General features: G+C 34.9%; 2 protein-coding genes across 10 annotated transcripts in view; both read right to left on the reverse strand.

Annotated features, from left to right (window-relative positions):
• The window catches only part of tmod (tropomodulin), a 116,031-nt gene extending 97,984 nt beyond the window's left edge, over window positions 1-18,047 (reverse strand). For 4 of the 7 annotated variants that reach the window (XM_069120700.1, XM_069120702.1, XM_069120703.1 and 1 more), the window contains exon 1: window positions 17,546-18,047. In XM_069120700.1, coding sequence (XP_068976801.1) covers window positions 17,546-17,722 — 177 coding nt within the window. In that variant the 5' untranslated portion in view covers window positions 17,723-18,047. The remainder of the gene's footprint in view (window positions 1-17,545) is intronic. The other 3 variants (XR_011174075.1, XM_069120701.1, XM_069120699.1) reach the window with 1 other exon arrangement.
• Window positions 18,048-18,788: 741 nt separating this feature from the next.
• Window positions 18,789-21,011, reverse strand: LOC138183574 (methylthioribose-1-phosphate isomerase). Of its 3 annotated transcripts, none has more exons than XM_069120716.1 (5): window positions 20,684-21,011; window positions 20,208-20,305; window positions 19,788-19,984; window positions 19,504-19,712; window positions 18,789-19,423 (listed from the first exon to the last, which is right to left on the reverse strand). In XM_069120716.1, exons 1-5 carry the CDS (start codon window positions 20,813-20,815, stop codon window positions 19,142-19,144), a joined length of 918 nt encoding a protein of 305 aa, XP_068976817.1. In that variant the 5' UTR covers window positions 20,816-21,011; the 3' UTR covers window positions 18,789-19,141. The 3 variants fall into 3 exon arrangements, with proteins under 3 accessions (XP_068976817.1, XP_068976815.1, XP_068976814.1); XM_069120714.1 differs by having other exon boundaries at window positions 19,842-19,996; window positions 20,070-20,305; XM_069120713.1 differs by having other exon boundaries at window positions 19,788-19,996; window positions 20,070-20,305.
• Between the last annotated feature and the right edge of the window lie 682 nt (window positions 21,012-21,693).

Below are 21,693 nucleotides of genomic sequence, written 5' to 3' on the forward strand. Positions count from 1 at the left end.
CCGAGCACCCAACCACGAAGAGAGAAAGAGCAAAAGGGGCGCAAGACAGAGAGAGTGTTCGCTAATTGAGACGCCAGAGGCATCGACCAGAAACCAAAACGGAAGCAGCATAGCCTCTCTACCCTCGTCACTATCTGTCTGTCTCTTTCTTTCTTGCACGCCGACAGAAACTGCCCCTGGATCCCAGCTTGCAACGATACCACGCGATCTTAGTTTTCGATCAACGAAGCGAGCCCAGAAATTTGTCCAACGTCGACGCGTTGCTTATTTCTGTCGGCTTCGTTAAGATTTTTCCCTCGAAGTTCGTTGTATGCCGGTATTTAGGCGTCTGAGCTCGGTTTGAGAATGTTTGAGGCAAGTTTGAAGCCGTTTGAGGCAAGTTTGAAGCCGTTTGAGGCAAGTTTGAAGCCGTTTGAAGCAGAAGATTTACTTTCTGTTGTGTTGTAGCAGACGATCGAAATTTAATTTCGTTACATCTTCTATTAAATTTGGCTCCTAATACGCATATCATAATTATAGTGAATAGACTGGGGTTTTCTATGCATTTATGGAAAGTTTAAAGATACAACAATGCACAGAATGTAGATATATTATATTAAAACACGCATAAAATATCTAAAGTACTCAAATCTCTATCATCTCATCGCACAAATTATACTATTTACATTACGAGCACCTGTCTATAGATAGATTCTCTCTCTTTTATCTTGTTTAACATTCAACGAATGATAACTATCCTCACTTTGTATTTAATTGAACTTAAAGCCAGATATGTTTGTTTTATGATTTGTAATTCCTTCCGAAGATTTAAAATGTTTTTCTATAACGATGGGCTGGATCTACTCCTAAATAAACCTGTCAATTTCAAAAACAGTTGACTTCCGAGTGTTTGGTCTGCATATGTTACGGGCAATGCGTCAAATATGCACTCTGCTCTTAAGTGAAAAACATTTTGTTTAATTAAATACCATAACTTTATTCTTTACTTCTAACTTTCTCTCGTATCTTACTCTCCATTCAACAGCTTAAAGTCTAAATCATGGTCGAAATATTATCTAATTTCACACTAATATTTCCCGGCCTACCATTCCATTCAACAATATTGCGCTTCTACGTTTGATCTCGCTTCTTCCTCGGATATGCATGGTACATCTTTTGACGTGCTGGCGTTACTCGGCTTGCCAACTGGTGCATTTCATTCAAGATTGCACGACCTCTGAATAAAGGCCATCCTATTTACTCGATGTTACTCCATTTCCAACCTATTATTCACAACGATTGCCGTTTACCCTAATAATCGCGGACAACTGCCGTGGAGACGCTAAATAGCAAAGATTCGAGTCACTTTCGGCGCATGAGCTTCAAAAGAGAAATTTTATTCAAATCTGTTATACGATATCTACTGTATCGAGGAAATGTCATTAATTTAGCTTTTTAGTAGACTTGTAAATGGTTAGATTTATGTTCATATTGTTCATATTATTATATGTGAATAATAAAATACGTAAGTACAATAAAAAAATTAGTAAAAGAAAATCTATTTGGAGATATTCAAATGTTTTATTTATATACGTTTACTTATGATGATTATTATAGAGATATGTGATGTATATAGTGTTCACGAATGTATTTGAACACTTGCAATAATTTATTTTGATATCTCACATTAAATTTCGCCTTAGAAATAGAAACATTTTCAGATTTATTCAGATTATTTAAGTAAAAATTTTTCATTGCTAGCAAATAAATATATTCTAGAGACTAGAAACTAAATAAACTTCTAGAATTAATTAAACATTGGAAGACAAGTTTCTGACAAATTTTAATGAGAGACTAAAATAAATCGTTGATTTATCTAATAGTTCCTCATTATGTGTATTTAATCGTTTCCTAATTTAAAAGATAATTCATCGTGTTGTCACTATACATTAAACAATAGAGGTACGTTTCAGACACGTCGTTTGCTGTAGATCGAGTATGCTGAGACGTTTCGGTCTAATTAATGAGCAAGCAAAAGAACAAAGACGGAGCCAGAAAATTGCAGATTCGCGGCCAACGTTAATATTTGAATTCGCCGTATAAACTAACATTTTATCTACGTTGTAAACGGATTCAATTCCGAAAGGAATATTCCCAGTCAATATTTTGAACGAACTCTATATTTATATCTTCGCTAGAATTACAGTTTAGCAACTAGTGTTTGAATGAGAAAGGAAACACGAAAGTTGGTCAATGTAAATCTTTTGATTCGTTGTCTGTTATTCTGGCTAATGTTAAATAATAACTTTTAAAAATCCGAATAAATATAACTAAATAAATTTCATGTAATGTAAAACTAGAACATTTAAATCCAGAGATATTAGTAAGTATTACACATAATATAATATGGAAATTATTATCTTATAGATCTCATAGTTGTAAACAATCTATATTTAGTAAAATTCATACAAAATTATTACTAGAGTTCTTGCTATGCGTATATTTAGATATTTGAATGTTTACGAAGGAAGGAAGAATAAGAAAAGTGCACTTAAAAAGTTGCAACACGATCTGAGTACACAACTACAGAAGAATGTATTGCATTTTTGGACTAAAGACGCACATTAGATACATCTTACTACAGAAAAACAATATTATATCATATTTGAAAAAGAAATGATTAAGAAAGAGATAGAAATATCAATATGAACACGGTAAACGTTGAAGAAAGGAAAGTCTGACTATGACTGTTCATTTCTACTAGCGCGTAATCTACTTCCTCACATCTCTCTCCATTACATTCGCGAAAGAACAACACACTTTAACACGTTTCGTGTAATATTTACTTCAACGCCATTAATTTATTTATAAATATAATATACAAAGAAATCAAACGTTATATAAAATATCATTCTTTCCCGAAATAATTTACTTGCATCTTTCGAAAGAAATTTCCAAATCATTCTCCTTCATTCTCCTTCATTCCTTTTCCTAATACCTACAATCAATGTGACGATCATTGACCGTTTTATATAAAAATATAATCACTCATCCTATCAAACATGTTCCTAAGAGCATTTTCAAATCTTTTCAGACATCAAGAACTCAAGAATTCACGGGGAACGTACAAAGAAAATTTCCTCAACGCAGCGTCCTGAGTATATACGGCCACTAAAAGCAGTTCTTACTCATGCTCTCACGCGAAACTGCATCACTAACCTACCATTTTCATCGCTATAATCAATAACGCGACTTACTATGTGTTCCCAACAAATCTGGCGAACTGCGTCCGAGTAGAACGAATATTTCATCGCGTGTTCGCATAAACGTCAGTACTCTATACTGTCCGAAGGTATATACGAGTACGATATAACATTGTTTCGAAGGTGGTCGCTAAAAGAATCGAGCAAAAATATTTACGTGTATCGCATTTCGTATCGGCGCAGCCATCGACGTTGTAATTCACATTGGGAATGACGTTGCCAAGGAAGCGGCCACGATACGATGGCTGGCTAGCATCTGCAACGAGAATTTCAATTTCGACTGCAACAGGTCTAAATAGCGGCGAGCACCTACCGTGTCGTACTGTGAATATAAATAAGTCAGCCCGCAAGCAATGACGTGGAATTGCTGCTGAAACAGACGCAGCTATCGACGTCACGATGATCGCGCCATCGACAGCCTCTGTAAACGACCACTCGAAATATCCGACCGAATCGTCGCTGGCCCACGCTATCCTGGCATCGATAACGACCGTCGTTCGAGGAAATTTTAGAATTTTATTGAGGTATTGAAATTTCGCGGCTTGGGGTACAGTCGGATGACCTGTTAATTATTTTAGTTCGTGCGTTATAGATTTGGAGAGATGAAGATTTAGGCGATTGGAAGAGTGGATTGTTCAATATCTTCGAAATATATGTAAACAGTTTGCACTTTATATTCGTCGCTCCAGTTTTTCACCGCTCCCTGTCTCCGCTAGTTTTCAAACTGAGAAAACTGAGGTTAAAGCTTATGGGGTTTAACATCATCGCGTGGGATTTAAAACTTAAAAAAACTGAATATTTACTGCTTTCTATGTGGCATTCTCGTTATATTATCGTGAATTTGTATTTCATACGATCGATTTTATGGTCAATGAGACATATGTAGTTAATTATATATATTTGTTAGTGGATTTGAAACAGTTGACAACTAGGAGAATTATCTAAAGATTGTAACTTCGATAAACGATGAAGAATCATTTGAGAGCGTTTTTAATATTTGATTAAGAGTTGATGGTACCTAGTCCAAGATGAAAACTTCAATTTCACTGACGAAGAGTAGTAAATTTTCACTGACGTTCTAAGTGACGAAGCAAATGAAAATTACGAGCTAGTCGAGAGTCATTCCTAAAAGCATATGCCTGACTAAACGCGGAGTGAACATCCTGAAATTATTCGTGATAGCATCACCAACGCTGTCACGACCTTGTGTAGCTTCTACCTACGATGATGTCATCGTGCGCGATTAATGTTTCCGCCAAAATCGTCGACCCAGACTTCGTCGGCCTCGCGAGCGGCCATCGATCTCGTAATTGCTGCGATTTACAAGAATACTAAGCTCTCAGGATATCGATAAATTATAAACTGAAAGCTCGGACGATCGTTGTTCACATTCATCAACGAGGGATTAATATGCGCTTAACGTTTCTATCTTTTTCAATGATGAACAGAAATATAAGATTGAAGGGCGATTTAAATACATATAACAATATGTATCATGCGTAGTTTGCAGCTTTTGCCAACTGATTTCGTACGATATCATATTCTCTCAATATTCTTGTTATAAGAAATAATTTTGGCCATCGCTTCAGAGTTTGTTTTGTAAACATTGATATAGTCCAATATTGAAAATATGAAAAAAATAATTGTAGGAATTATTTCAAAATTAAGAATTTTATCAAAATCAATCTTTCATGTTGTGAAAAACTCTTTTCTTCCTGTTCTATATCATAGCATTTAAAAATACATTTCTTGTACTTTGAAGTACTATACATATGGAACAACTTTCGAATTCTTATTCTCAAGTGATAATTACAAACTAAATTCAATCGAATTTGATATAAGAATTTGTCTTAGTTACATGCTCGTCGTTGTATGTTATAAAAATGTTAATTATAAAAACCCTTACTCTTCTCTTATACATTTAAACCTACACAGATTGAAATCATCGACACACCATAAGTACACGAAAAGAAATCGTTGAACCGAGTCAACAGTTGCTCAGCAACAGTCTGATTGCTAATTGCCAAAAGACATTGCGAATGTTTAGAATTTTATCGAAGGTGTGAATTGCAAAGGCCACGGTGTCGTCACCTTAGGCTCCTCGAAGCACAAGGTCGGCCGAGGCGAGATTTTTGTCAAGACTCCTCGCTCGTGCCAAGAATGTCGCGAACCACGAGGTACGTACTCGAATGCATGCATCGTCCTTTGTACGTACGTTTACGTCTTTACGTATGCACACGTTCATACTCGAAGAACACGAAATGATCGAGCAGTCGTTGCAAACTCCGTGCTCGTCGAAATTGTAGCAATCTGAATTCTTTCGATCAAAATCGATTTAAAGATTCGTTACTAGATTTTTTCGTATGATCTTTCTGCCAGAAAGAAATGTTTATCGTTTCGTCGTCCTTAAGTCAAAGTGTTAGATTTACTAAATTTCAGTGAGCTTTGTGTTTAGAAAACAATGCAGGAATTTAAATAGTATCCTTTTGTATATTTAGAACCTTTCGTTCAATTGTAAAGGTAAAATTGTTTAATGGTAAACGATGTACATATCAAAAATATAAAAAATTACAGTTTTAGTGTAAAAAGATGTGAATTTCAATATTTAATAATTAATATTAACTACAGCTTCCTAATATGCAACTGTAAAGTAGCTAGCAATTTCGCAGAGGACATAATTAATATCCGGAATAAAATAACGCTTAATAGTAAACAAATTAACGTTTTCCGATGCAAATTTTTTATACGCAATTTTTTACTAAAGAGTTCCTGTTAATTAATCAATACCTCCGGACAACGACAACCAATAGAATGATATGTAAAACAATAACAGGATGAGAAAGAGAGTGTAAGTAGATGTGGTTTGTTTCTGGTCAGACACGTGCAAAATTTAATCTACCTTTCTATCCTATTGATTATTTTAATTCATAAACTATTTGTACTATTTATCCTCAATTTTAGGAATTTCTTTAGAAGAAAATTTGTTTAAAAAGTTTATTTCCAAATAGATTTTTTCTTTGCTTTTTTATATTGCTAATCAACAAAGTCTTGATCTTTAAGATTTCTTTCTTTTTTTCAGAATGCTTTTTAATTTCTTGCATGTTTGCTATTTCCTTTAAAAGCTATAGTTATTGATATACAAAAACCTTAAACAGCAAAATTGTTTGTCTTTTTATAGGAGATTTAAAACTTCCTTTTCCATAAGAAGAAATCTCATCTGACGATCTGTAACTTGAACCTTCAAGGCTTTCAGGTTCTTGCAGATAATACTATTTAAGGCTTCCGGGTGTAAGTCTCGTCTTTTTTTAAGGGGTTTCCAACATCTTACTTACACTAGCACCGTCAGCAGCTTGCAAAGATGCAAGCACAGAACTTCCTGTTTCCCGCTCATTTAATTCAGTTTTTGTCGTATTACAGTCAACCGTCCATTAATTATAACTGCTAATTATTTAGCTTTTATTTCAATCGATAAACTAATTCATTTTCACTAACAATTAAATAGTTATTATTATCTCCATCTTTTTTGTGATAACTTATAATATTCTTCATGAAATGAAATAATAATAAATGAAACGTATATAATTGTAGGAACATATTGTCACATTTATGAAGATAATTTTGTTAAACATATGCACGAGTATGTGGTTTGCAATTTAATTAATTAGCCCTTAATTCGCTTTAATCTCAATTTGCCTTTATTACCCAATCTACTGTAATGTATTATTTAATTCGTTATTAATCTATTTTAATTCACATTTATCACTCTTCCTGCAATAAAATCAACTTCCAAATTAACTTGTGTATAATAAATTAATCCCACTTTGATATGAATATTCATTTATTTTCAATGAAGAAAAAAACATCATCTAACAGAGATTCACTTTCAAATTAAATACTAGCAACAAGATTAACAGAGAAACGCATCTTGTCATTAGTATTACATATCGAATCACTGTAAAGTTACATCGTTATGACAACCTACTAAACGTTTCAGAGTAACTGCCTACCACCATAAATCTCGCAGCTCACTGTCACCCAAGCCACAAGTTAAGACCGTTGAATAATTAGTCACGCGTAGATTAGATTCATTTCCATAAATCCTATAGCCAACCAAAGAGACTAAATTATCCAACAATTTTCATCGAGCAAATTTTATTCTTTTCCCTGATTTTCTTATCTTCTCCTTTTATCATTTTATTTCTCCTTCACCTGTACCCACCGTATTGATTCGATTCGTTTTATTTAATTACGTGGAGGAAACAAATCTGAAAAATAAAAAGAAAATGTGAAGAGGGAAGGGAAAAAGGAGAAAGTTTGAAATCGCATTAAACGATGAAAGGAATGTGCAACGAAAGTTTCGATGTAATTAAGCGAAGAATGAGAAGCAAACGATAAGAAATAGGACGGAAACGTCCACTCGTAAACTGGATGGCTCTTTCGCAGTTTGCGAAATTCATCGTGCAAATTACTCGTCGTGATTCTGACGTTCAATTAATCATAGTAATTTTCAGTTACTTGTCTGGCAACCGTTGAACTATTCTCTGGCGCGACGATGACCGATTTCTCTCTCTCCCTTCCTTTCGTTTATACTCAAAATTACATGATTCCATTAGAATTTTTCCTGATAGTTGAATTCAACTCTACAATTCTATTTCGTACAATTTCATTCTTGCCTCTATACGTATATGTACACCGGTCAAACTTGTTACTGTTGGGAAGTGAAATTGGTATCGATTAATCAATATATCGAACAATTAAAAGTATTTTGTGTTGTGTATTTTGAAAATTATTTCATTGCGCTGGATTCTGAAATAACGATTATAAAATATTAATCGACTAGTTATCGTGTATTTTTCATTTCTTAAATAGCGATATAATTCATTAGTCACAACATTAAGAAACCTAAGAAATCAAAGATATCAGGGAATTCTTTTCTTTTACTTCGGATTTTTTAATTATCGGAGTTATAATTCGGAGTTTTAATTATTCATTGCTAGAAGAATTGTATACTTTAATCAGTACTAAACAAAGTTGACATATTTATTTTTAGTTTTAAATAATAATTAAAGTACATCAACAAATAGGTCCCAGAATGTTTGTAATACTTGTTTATCGTTTAGAGTACTGAAAACTATTTTTGTTTCATTAGCGTCTATTTTAAAGAGTGAATTTGGGATATCAAAACATCATCAAAATTTCCAGTATGATCTTGCAAACATCTTTAGTCATCATTCGTACGTTAAACTTTTTGTTTAAGCAATAGCTCTGTTCGATTGTTCGCACTAGATCGCGTCAACGAGAATCGTAAATTCTCGTTACGATTAGATAATCGACGCCACGAATTGGTCGATCCCCTATTTCGTTTAGGATAATAGAGGTGGTTGACTGATTATAACACTGAAGTAACAGGTTATAATACAGGGTGGTTGGTAACTGGTGGAACAAGCGGAAAGAAGGTGATTCTACGCGAAAAAAGAAGTCGAAAATATAGAATAAAAATTTCTTTTTAATTTCTTTTTTTTTTTTAATTTTTCCATCGAGACAACGATCTACAGTGAGATCCGTTATAACGTACCGCACGCATACCGAGCGAAAATTCAAAGTCGATTTTCTTGAAAACAAAGCCTCAAGCGAAAAATTTTTATTCTATATTTTCGACTTCTTTTTTCGCGTAGAATCACCCCCTTTCCGCTTGTACCACCAGTTACCAACCAACCTGTATATACTTTATTCCAACAACTTTGTAGATATAAATAATTACGCGTCGTACGTACAGACGTATTCTCAGTGACGTGTAAATAATAAGTTACAACTGATGACTGATCAATGAACGAAAACCAGTCAAGACATTGACTGATCAATATATAAAAATTAGTCAAGAAATGTTGACTGATCTAAGGATAACAAACTAGTGAAGTTTGGTGACGATACTATCGCAGAGGAAAATTATTGCTGGGGGTTTGCTCACCACCGGTGGCTTGCAGGTGGAAATGACCGTTGAACATGGGAAAAATCCGACCTTCCCATTTTTTACCTGATTGAAAAATAACCATAAGGAACGTCTCGACTTGAAGATCTTTTATAACAATTAAGAGCCTTAACGGTAAAATAAAAATGCTTAGTTTTTATTAGGATTATCGCGGTCCGACTAATTATATTTGCACAGCTAGTGGCCGTCTTGATCGAGGGATGGATTCTGGTTTATGTAAAGAGTCACCGAATGTAACAAGCACGGTGTTAAATATTTTTATAAAAGTATTAGTGAAAACTTCATAGTATTAGAAACAATGAACATCGTTATTCGTCAAGAAAAGAGAAAAAAATAGTATACACACCAGGGTTTCTCCGCAAGAAATTGTCTATTAACATCATTGAAACTTTCTGGTACTACGCTTCTTATAATATTGTCAATTAAAATATTTATAATACAACCGGTATGAAATATCAAATACATAGAAAGAAACTTAAAATAGATCTTTAAGAATGTTTCGAAAATTCCTTTGCTTAAAAACCTGCAAAATTGATCCGAGAATAATTCAAAACAACTGTGTTCCTCCTCTTACAATTGAAAATAAATGAAGATACTAAATACTAGTGTTACTACTATTATTATTTTCTAACAAGAAACTTAGGAAATTTTTCAAAGTATTTCTTAAAAATTCCTTTGGCTCGAAATCCGTAAAATTAGTCAATCTAAAATCTTCCTCTTACTCTTAAAAATATAAAATTAAATCATCAGAAGACAAATTGCTTTCGAAACTGCTCCCTTTTAGTCTCATCCAGACGAAAAAGGAAAAAGTCTACTTTGCCTCTGTGCAAAACTACAAATACGTTATGGACATCTAACGACGGCGAATAGAGTATTCCTGTTTGCCAGCTACAAAATCCGGATATTTGCGCGTTGTAAAGCATACGGCCGCGGATATACAGCGCAGTTTCGTGTGATTATGCTTCAACGCTTCTAGCGTTGCCAGTAATCTAAATTTCCGTGTTCTCGTTCGCCCGTTCATCTCACTTTCCATCGTGAAAATTCGCGAAAATTTCGGATACGCGCGAACAAGTATATTGTAAATGTGTTGTTGCCATTGTGCACGAAATATGCGAAACGTTGATTCGAAAGACGAATGAAATGTAGGACAAAAAGTTAGGAAAAATGAATATGATACGCGAAGACCACACAGCTTAGCATCACCTCGTAAATGTAACGTGTTTTACCTTTAGACCGAATTAATAACCAACCTGACATCGTATTTACATCTAAACGTGGATATAACGCGCATCAACTAAATTGCCGGGTATTTTGTCCCGGGTAGCACGTGCTTGAATAAATTTCCTCGGGCAATCTGCTCCTCGCCGACCATAGGATTTGCCGCTATCAAGGAAATCACTTTGCAGACTGGATCTCTCTAAAACTATGGATGCTTGAAATAGAAAATACAGAGACATTGAAACTAACGTTTATTTTATGATTCGAATCTGTTGGGTTAAGTATACTAACGTAAACTGCTTTAAGTAAGTAATTAGGATACTTGCTACAGGAGAATAGTTTCGGAAATTATTTGGTTTCTTATAATTGTCTTTCGCATTCCTGAAAATAAGAGAAAGAATTATTCGTGTAGAATCGCAAGTTCATCGATCTTGTAATTTTTAGGGAATAGCAATTTCCAATTAGCTACAAACATTAATTATGGAACTTTTACTTCGGAATTAAAAATATATATGAATAACTCTACTAGAATACATTGCGATAGATTCAATATCTTTTCTATAAAAATATGAATATAGCTAAAATTTTATTGGATCCGAATATATTAAAAACTACGTTCAACTGAAACCTGTTTCATCGCATCGACTAATCCAAAATTTAATCAACCTCCAAATATTTACGGCTCGCTTTATAACCAACACTCATTGTTTAATTCCACCTCCACTTTCCTATCAATGAAACGAAAAGCAGATCGTGAGCTATTAAATAATCTCTGAAAATTCGTCGAAAGCTTTCGTTTGCCGAGCCGACAGAACGGCGACAAATCAAAGGAACATCATTTTTTTTTTCGATTCCAAATCTTTTTTGTCTACCGCGAGATAGCATAAAATTCGTATAAAAAAATAAAAATTAAACTTAAAACGCAATTCTGTTGGATGAAATATATTTTTTAACAGATGTTGAGGATCCACGAAACGAAAGCTGATCGAAGCCTCGCCCAGACCTTGGTTCTATTTTAAAAGCAAGTCAGTACGAACGTTCGATCTTTCGAATCCGTTCCCGGTCGCAAGAAACGCATTAACGACGATTTATCGACTTATTCAATCCGCGGATCGACCTGCCACTTTTAAGTCGATTATCGACCGATACGAACGAGGAAAGAAAACGATCTTCCTCTTCGTTCCTGGTTGCTCCTTCGTGAAAGCAATCGCTGATTTCGACGATGCTCCTGTTTATTCGACTTAAGCAGTGTCATCTGTGCAACAAAAGGACGATTATCAGTTCTCATTCGCTCCCAGACGACGATTCAAGTCGCAAATTGCAACACCCCTTCAGCTACGTCTCACGTTTGTCCTCTGTAATTGTTTCCGCGCCTCAATCAACGTTTGAATCATTCGTTTGTAGAAATTAATGATCTGATGTTTGAGACATTTTATTTCTCTGTATGATACAAGGGACGTGTAAGACTCACTGAAAAATATAGTTTCTGTACGTTATGATAGTGTTCTTGGAATAATTTATTTCAACTATTAAGAGATCTGAAGGTATGCAAAATTGTAAACAAACTGGGAACGATATTTTGAAGATAGCATAAAACACTTATCTCTAGCGATTTCAATTTCAATCACTCGATGAAACTATACCATTTCCTTTACGCTATAGAATTAAAAATCTATATTATAACCACAACCTATTATAAAAAGAATTGTAAAACCCTATAACGAAAATATGTCTATCTTCCACAAAGTAGGAAAAGGAGCATCATCATTTAAAATTATAAAATCATTTTAAAATGCTAACTGACAGGCGTCTGAAATTTAGAGCAATTGTACTATTCCCTTGATATTCCAAAAACTCTAATAGAACATTCGCAAGAGGAAAACAGTCCTCATTTACCGTTAGATTTCCAAGTATTATCAAACCCATGCGTCCATCTACTATTACGCAAACAACTGCAAATATCTCCTTGGTCCAAATTTAAACCGAACGCTAAACCGCCTCAAATTTTTCAGAAACAACACTATCATATGAAAACAAAGCTACCGCCAACACGCCATACGTCATCCGCTACGCAAACCGGAAACGGGTTACCCCTGTCGCGATCAGTATTGGAGCACAGCTAATGTTAATTCGTTCTCTGATTTCAGTGTTCTGTTTCGTTAGTTCTCTGATTTCAGCGTTCACAGAAAGCGGATGGATCCCCCTTGCAACGACGAAATTTATGCGGGTGATAATTCAACGTCTACCCTCGCGACACGACAATGATAATAACGATGAGCATGATTTAGTTGAATTATCTGCGGCTTCGAAGCAGCAGGCCTGCGCGTACACACGTGTGTTTCAGGGATTAATGCTTCAAGACGGCCAAAACTATGTCTATCTTCGACACGTCTATATGGAACGTCCGGCGGAGAGAGACAGCCGGCTGAAATTATCCTCTTGCCAAGCCCAACCGATTCCGACGCGAGTTATTATTGAAATCTTCCGCGCGATGCCGCACGTACCCGCGACGACTGACTTTAATTAAATAAATATTTATCGACGCGAGCAAAGGTTCGTAAAATCAGCATCAAGCAATGGGAAATCGAACGTTACTTTCGTTTGAATCGCTTTGGGAACCTTTCCACCGTACAGGCGTTTTCTATTGTCGTCGAAACGTTATCCCCTTATTTTCACCAGTATTTCCATGAAATGATTGTTTTCACGATGAATTCTTCTTTTTTTTTTTTTTTTTGTTTTGTTTGAATGCATCCCAACTTTATGTAGAAAATAATTTGAAAGCGTGGAAAGATTCAGTGTGCAGAGAGAATTTTTGTATCGTGAATATTTGCTTTCACGGTAGAGAGCAATTTGTATATATTTTTATTCGGGAAGAGAATCTTTAAAAAAGGACGGGATTTAGTTACTTTTTAAAAAGGGAGATTTATGTAAAGGCGGTAGTGTATGAAATTAGAAATTAGAAATTTTGTTAGAAATTTGAATTAATTATCTTCTATAAATTAGAATTTTAAAAGTACAGATATACATTCTATTGACTGTAACAATTACAACATATACTTCAACGAAATAAAACAAAAGAACATGTTCTAATTTCTGATTTTTGTTCCCACCTGTACACAAAATTTGCAGTATTTTATACTTCAAGAGGGCACAATTATATTACTGTAGAGTTTAAATAACATAAATACACTGAAAGATTCCACTCTGAGCTGCACTACTAATATCAAAATGCAAAACGTAGAACTTCCTTACAGGTGATCTATCAACAAAAATAGATTACAACTACAATAGAATTTTAATACCTTCTCTTATTTATTTTAACCTTATGAAACATTTTTCCTGCATTCTATCAAATTTACAGCATACAAATTCCACTAGACAAAATCATAAGACACAAATCAAAAAATAGCAAACACATATGAAGTCAACGGGCAATCCATTTCACTATAGCAAATTCTCCGCGAAACGAGGCAACACCTGAGAGAATTGACGTAAAGCTGAAGGTGATTATCGTTAATCGGAGGTCCCAATCATGAGGGATGTTCACCGGACATTCATCGGTCGGGATTTACATCGCGTCCCCCCATCTTCGTTTCACCGTTCGAAACGAGTCCGTTGCCAGATCTAAAACCGTCGCGTCGTGCCGACAATGACGTAGAATCTGAGTAAATCGCGCCCGTTGTCCGCTCATTTTGCATTAAACGCCGCCCGACTAATCTTTCTTATTCCACGTCGCGGCGTGTCGCCTCGTCGCGTCCATTTAATTTCGTGCCCGAATTACCCTTTTGTCTTTTAAAAGCTCGACAGTCTCAATGAATACCGGACAACTTCGCGGAACTTGTTCTGTTCCCTTTCCCTTTCTCGTTAGAGCTGTAAAAGAACGAAGCAACCAACTTTGATGAATCGTTTGAAACTCTTTGTCTCTGGATCTTGGATCGTCCGTTTCTATTTTTGAAAGATTTTGCTTGGATTTTTCGAGAGAACGTTTGTTATTGGAAAAAAATGTTTCTTGTTGAGTTTGCTGTAAATTTTGCCAACCGTCTGTAAACGTAAAGGGAGACCAAGGTTTCTTTTTCTATTGTTAATGTTCCGCGGCCTGTTTAGAATATGAGGAAACGAAGAATGTAGGTTTATGGCTGTGTGTTACAATTGGTTTTTGGGTGAAGATTTAAATATCGGTAGAAATTTTGGATAAAGTACTCGAAAAGATTAATGAAATAATATACGAATGAAATTGAGCATTTTCCTTCCTCTGTTAAAAGCAAATTTGATCTGGAGAAAATGTTTTGGAAGAATACCTGAATATTTCATAGAAATTCTTCTGATTCTTGTGTTATCAAAAATAAATGTTTTTAAAGAATCTTAAGTGCTAAAAGACTTTAAATCTTTAATTAATAGAAAATAAAGTAATTGAAATTTAATTATAAAATCTTAAAATTTTATTATAAATTCCTGATAAGAAATCTATCCAAATTCAAATTGCTATTGTACTAACTGCACTAATCTGCGATATTATCACGCTAATGCGTTCAGATATAATTTCAACTAGGAATTAGAGACGGGTCGCGTGTGTGTTTACGATTGGTTTAGAACTTATGTTTAGATTTTCTTCGCTGATTTTATGCATTAGGCTCGAGTAAACTAAGTTGGGTTTTAATCGTAGCATCACGTGCAGTGAAATCTCGATTCGTTTCAAATATTATCAAACAACGACCGAAATTTATAGAATTCTTAACAGCCTAACTGTCGCACTAAATTATCGAATATCAAAATCTTTTAACTACCAACATTAATAGAATTGTCAGAAATAATTATCCTTATACAGATTTCTGCAAATGGTATTTTTAGGGCCTATAATTTTATACACAAATAATATTTGATGGTAATTAAATAGAATAATTAAATAATATAATTTCGCATTTAATTATACAATAATTTAAGGCCTGTGTACTTTAAAAAATATCTCTACTCGAAAACTATATGTTATCATACTAAATATTGTGAAAAAATTCCAATACTTCGAAGCTACGAAATATTTGCAAGTATCGGATTCGTGTGTCGAAATTCAAATATTTGCGTGATTGGAATATTGAAGAAAAATCGGAAAGATATATCTACGATATTAAAAAATTTTAGTTTGTTTTGCGCAAATGTTGAACAAAGTATACGATTAAGTTTATTCCGATTTTATCGATCACTCTTACTGGTAATATAGCAATATGCTATTTTCAAGAATTACCAATTTAGGATGATAACTTCATTTTATTGTTCCTATTATTTGTTTATAAAAGATACAAAACAAACTCACAGAAGATACCGGACTTCAGAAAATAAATTGACAAATAGCATTGAAAATTATCTTTTAAAATTAGAAAACCATTAAACTCAGACCTGACCTATGCATTTCATAACTATTCAATTTATCGCATCTTTGATCCGCCTACGTTCGACAATATCTTCTATCTTTATTTATTACGCAAGCCATAAAGCATTTCGTTAATTGAACATGACTCGATCAATCCTAATTCCCAAATAAAATCCACGAATAATCGACATCAATTTAAGTGTCATTAATTATATCACACAAAATTTTCAAGAAGAAACGTCAAAAACTTGTATCGTATCAGATACTAGTATACCAAATTATTATAGCATAAAAACAAATATTATTATCAGACTGCCGATAGTTATACAAATTCATATGTTTATAAATATAATTAAAAAATGATACAGAATTGTTTAACTACTAAATATTATAACGAAAAATATATCATAATTATCGTTAATTAAAATGTCCTAACATTCCGAAATTGAGGAAAACGGAAGTTTTATCATTTTCTTTGTGCTATCTTTATTTTTCTTCATTCAGTTTTTAAACTGAGATATTTTAATATCTAATCGTTATCTCGTAACAGTTTACAACCTATGTAATATAACTATTTAATAAGTAAATAACACAATGAACTTCAAATATTTCAATACATCCTGAAGAATGAAAAAGATAATAGATAGGATATCTTAACTAACCAAGGCAATATACTTTGGATGTTTTATATATTTCTGCATATTACATTTCACACCTGCATATTCGTCATAAAAGCATAAAAATTCACAGTCTAGTTATAACACAAAAATCACGTGAAATTTTCAGAAAAAGTATTCGCGGGAAATACAAATCAGTGTAGCGTCGTGTGCGGTCTACTCATTGTTGGTGGTGCCGCGGGCATCAACGAAACCGAATAAAGTTACGCGCCAAATAAAGTTGGTAAATCCTACGAAAATCCGCGGTTCGAAATAAGTCCATTTATCCTTGACGAATATCAGAATGAACCGAGATTCTCGAGCAAGCGTAGTCGAACACAAGTCTCTGCGTTTATTCTTGGCATGCACGAATGGAACTCTAAAAAAAACACCACCTTAAATCTCCACGCACTTCATTCGATGTGTTCCTGTGATTATCCTATCGATTAGTCGTTTATCGATATACTGACGTCCATTTTGCATTAATTATGCAGAGAACTATAATCGTCCTGTTGGATATATCAAATAAACAGATTCTTCACTTCATTTTATAATTCCTCCAAATTCTATCGCTATATTTGTAAGTTGATGAGGTTATGGCATTTACAAACTGATATTGATGGAGTATATTAATGAACCAAATATAACATGTATCATTTTTTAAACATTACATAAATGTTAAATAAATAGCATCAACTTAAATAAACAAAGTTATTTACTATATTTATCTAACGCTAGTTACTTAATTATGTGATTCTTATTATAATAAACCCATGAAGTACAAATATTAAAACTCTAAATATCATAGATATTTTAAAGAAACGCGTCATTGCATACAAGAAATATATAGTATACATATGTCTTTCTAATGTTGTAAAAGTATCTCATGTGGAAATACTTTTTAATAAAGCTATCTATTGACATCGCTTTTCTCGCATCCAACGGTAGAATCGAAAATTTAAGGCGGTGGAGGGAGCACGTCGCAACCGTTTGTAATAAACGCCCACGTAGGGGCGCCAGCAACGAATCTGAGTTACTGTAATCGCACGTGTCACTTATACATGTTGTCACTTACTTCTTGGATCTTGTAGCTCGTCCGAACGGTCTTGCGTTTGGTGGTGGTGACCTCGTACGTCTCCTCCACAGTGGGCGCTTCATCGTCCTCGTTGTTGCCATTATTGTTGTCGTTGTTTACAACATCCTTATCGTTCGCCGACGGGGCGTCAGGACCGAGGACGTCCGTCACATCCATCCCCGCGTTCTCCGTATCGGCTTCCAGGTTGAACGATCGTGTCAACGAATGAACCGAAGAGATTCAAGAGAAATTCGATACTTTTTATTATACTATCGATACTTCCTCTTTATTCTCGATCGATACACAGGCAGGAGCCGCCAAGAAAAATTAAATTACGCGACGGTTGGAATTACCAGAACGATGACGGAATTCGTGAACGAACACGCTCGCAACAAGTGAAAACTGGCCCGTGCAACAGCCGCGCGAAGAACTTCAACGAGCAACCGACGAAACTATTCCGGGATCGGCGAAGTTCTGCACGAAGCAGAGAGACTGACCGTACTAAAGCATCACGGCTCGAGAAACCCGCGGCGAACGCGTTCCCGCGCGTCTTTCAACGGCGAAAATAGATTCTCAAGTTTTCCCAAAGGAACTACACACGTCGTAGCTGTGTACCCAGTGTCAAATTCGTCGTTCACTTCGAACGATAAATATTCGCCGCAAATCACGTTCAATAGAAATCACTGTTCGCGCGAATCCACTGTTTTCATTCAAAATCGCGACTCTCGACTAGTCACGTTGAAGTGGGTCTGCAAGAAATCGCGCCAAGAAGCCGCACAACTCGCGAGACCTATCGATTATGAAAGAAATCGATTCTTACACCATGGGCTTCTCTCGTTTCTATAACGTATATTCTTATTGTTGGTTATTTCACTCATTTATTTTTCTTGTTTCTCGTACATTTGTGAGAAATTATTATATTGCGTGAAATATGAATTTGTAAGGAGAATTAGTAAAATGGAACAAAAAAATGTAATTTTGAATTCGACGCGGTTCGAAAGAATTTCTGAAGGTTTGTTTTACTTAAAGATAAATTTGTAGTATATATTTATTTATTGTATTCCGCAAAACTATTTCATAATCTATACTTATGTAAAATTCGTTTTATGATAAAATTAAGTTATTTACGCGTTGGAAAATCGAAAGTTGCCGATCCTACGCACTGTATTGTCGAAGTTTAGGTATTCGCGCCATCTGGTGGTACTCGGGTGGAGCAAAATTGTAAGAACACATGATTAAAAAATGTTTTCGATTATCTTATATTTTATGCCAATGATCCATTTGATCAATATTTGATTCTTTTTTCAATATCAATACAACTATTTGTTTGAGATATTCATCACTATAAATATATATATAAAAATCACAGCGGAGTAATAAGGCATTTAATACGAATATGTATATCCATGGTACATTTTGCTGCATCCATCAGGCTTAACGTGTTCAAATAAGCGTAATCTGCCAACAATTTTATTATAACTCGAAGTATTTAAATAAACAATGCCTGGCAACAATTTGTCGTAACATCGAAATCACCGATTAATTCGTTCTTATAAATGCATCCAGAAGATTCTTTGCTCGTAATCAATCGATACTTTATGAGTTTTCATAGTTCTTCAATTGTATCAGATCTTCGGGTCTGTATACCCCAACTTCCGTAATGATACCTTTAATCAGACTAGCTGGGGTTACATCAAAGGCTGGATTCCAACATTGTATTCCGGGTGCCGCGATTCGTTGATCGTTTATGTGTGTCATTTCCCTTTCTGGCCTTTCTTCGATGACTATATGATCACCATTAGGAATAGTAAAGTCTATGGAAGTCCGAGGAGCTGCTACATAGAAGGGAACATTGTGGTACTTAGCAACTATGGCAATCTGTAAAAAAAAACAAAAGTAAATAAGTATATTATAACAATTTTAAAGATTCCAATGGATATAATTGAAGCACGTATTACCTGGTAAGTTCCAATTTTGTTAGCTGTATCGCCATTTGCAGCAACCCTGTCTGCACCAACAACAACTGCAGAGATATTTCTTGATTTCATCAGTGCTGCCACCATATCGTCGCAAATTAAAGTCGCAGGAACATCTTCATATACTAATTCGTACGCAGTCAGTCGCGCTCCTTGGTTATATGGCCTTGTCTCGGAGCAATATGCGTGTTCTGTAACAGTAATAGACACTATATAACTTTATCGAATCCTGTCTACTGCTGGAGACTAGAACATGCAAACGTTACCAAGACTATTTCTCTTATGAAGGGATCTAATAACACCTAAAGCTGTGCCATAACCTGCTGTTGCAAGACTGCCAGTGTTACAGTGCGTCAAGATTCTAACGAAGTTGTCCCCAGACACGTTCTTCAGAATTTCCTGAGCTCCATAGTCCCCAATGGCCTTGTTATCTGCGATATCCTTTTCCAACATGGCTTCTATGGCTGCGATAAACCTACAAGCATCATCATTAATAGTAACAACATTGCAATCAAATTAATCTGTTTGATTTAGACCAATTCTTATACCTTTCTTTCATTTCAATTACATTAACAGTCTCATCTTTACTAAGCTTATTAGCCAACTGAATTAATTCATCTGCTGCTATTTTCATATTAACAGCAGTTGGTCGAGCCGAGACCAAGTAATTCAATTTGCCCTCTACATCCCGTCGTAGACTTTTCTTGTCCATATATTCTTCATTCCTAATCTCACTTGCTAAACTTAAACAGCCCACGATAGCTATTGCTGGTGCGCCTCGAACCTATGAATATTACAGAAAGTGGACTACAATTAAATGCAAAAACATCTTCAATTCTGTTAACTGAAACAGTGGCAAATTGTTCCATATACGACGAACGATTTAAGTCAACTAATTCTTCCAATTAAAATTCCGTTCGCGCGAATCGCCTTAAATTGTCACAGTTTACTACAATTTAACTACTCTGAGTTCTTATTGCTTGTCAATAAATACAACTGTAAGCGATATCTCTCACTATTATACCCGTACACAACCTACGTTTGACGCGAGCAAAATCAACCATGAAAGACAGTAATTTTGATATTTTACAAAATCAAACTCTCAACTATTAAAAAAGAAGAAACGATCGGAAGTTTTAGACTGTTTGCATGATAAACGTACCTGCATGTTATTGATGACTTTCCAGCCATCCTCCACGCCTTTGACAGGGATGTATCGGGAGATTGCCGGCAACAGTATCTGATCCAGTATCTCCAGCTTGCCGTTTTCCCATTTAATCGCTTGCAACGTCATTTTAATCCGTCAAATACGAAACACAAGTCCTGTAACACTGGCTGGGTAATATACGTGCAGATTCGAGACGCGGCTAGTAGAACCGCGGCTTCGTAGTTTCTGAATGAAATGAGTTCCCGTTCATTTGAAGCTCACGTGCACTTCGGACGACCGTGACTCGAAGTCTACCGTACCGTCGTATCGTGTAACTATCACGTGTATGTACGTAGCCGTATCTATGTATGAATTAGCCTCGTTCAGCGCCATCTGCCCACCATCCGGACAACTTTCTTAGGCGGAAATCCCGTTACGCGAACCATTCAAATTATTTCGCATTTACAACACTTTCACGAAGATTTACAGCCCCATAAAGCAATCTGTCAGGAATCTTTGGAATATGTAATAATGAAAAGAATAAACGAAATTCTACAGTAAGAGAGTGACGTACCTAAGCTTAATTATACCTACTTGTACCTAACTTAACTGTACCTAAAACTTAATTTCTTTAAGTAACTGGCGCTCATAAAGAGTGAAATTGTACAGTAAGTCTCAAACACTTTATAAATTATCGTTATATTCAGTTTGTCAATATTGTCATGCTTATCATTGATTGTTGATACTTACGCAGAGATTAGAACTCGATAACAGTTCAACTATGTTTATTTGTTTAAAACAAAAACATTTTATGATTTTTATCATATCTCGAATAATTTCCACTTTTCAATAAATTAAAGATTTTACGTTAAAATCCCTGTTTATCATACCACAGCTTAAGTACATATAAATAATCCCTCTTTACGAGTGTTCTACGTACATTGCAAGATAAGTGCAGCGTATTTTGCCAACGATGTCGTTGAAAACTGCAACCGAATAATATTATACAAAAAAGATACGATCAA

This window comes from Bombus flavifrons, chromosome 9 (genome assembly GCF_040668555.2).
Source record: "Bombus flavifrons isolate JBK064 chromosome 9, iyBomFlav1_principal, whole genome shotgun sequence".
Lineage (NCBI taxonomy): Eukaryota > Metazoa > Arthropoda > Insecta > Hymenoptera > Apidae > Bombus > Bombus flavifrons.

Coding starts and splice junctions, on each gene's coding strand:
- LOC138183574 (XM_069120713.1), bottom strand. CDS start 20,815: ATGACGTTGCAAGCGATTAAATGGGAAAACGGCAAGCTGGAGATACTG. Junction 19,713..19,787: donor TCATAAGAGAAATAGTCTTG/GTAACGTTTGCA, acceptor TTACTGTTACAG/AACACGCATATTGCTCCGAG. Junction 19,424..19,503: donor ACAAAATTGGAACTTACCAG/GTAATACGTGCT, acceptor TTTTTTTTACAG/ATTGCCATAGTTGCTAAGTA.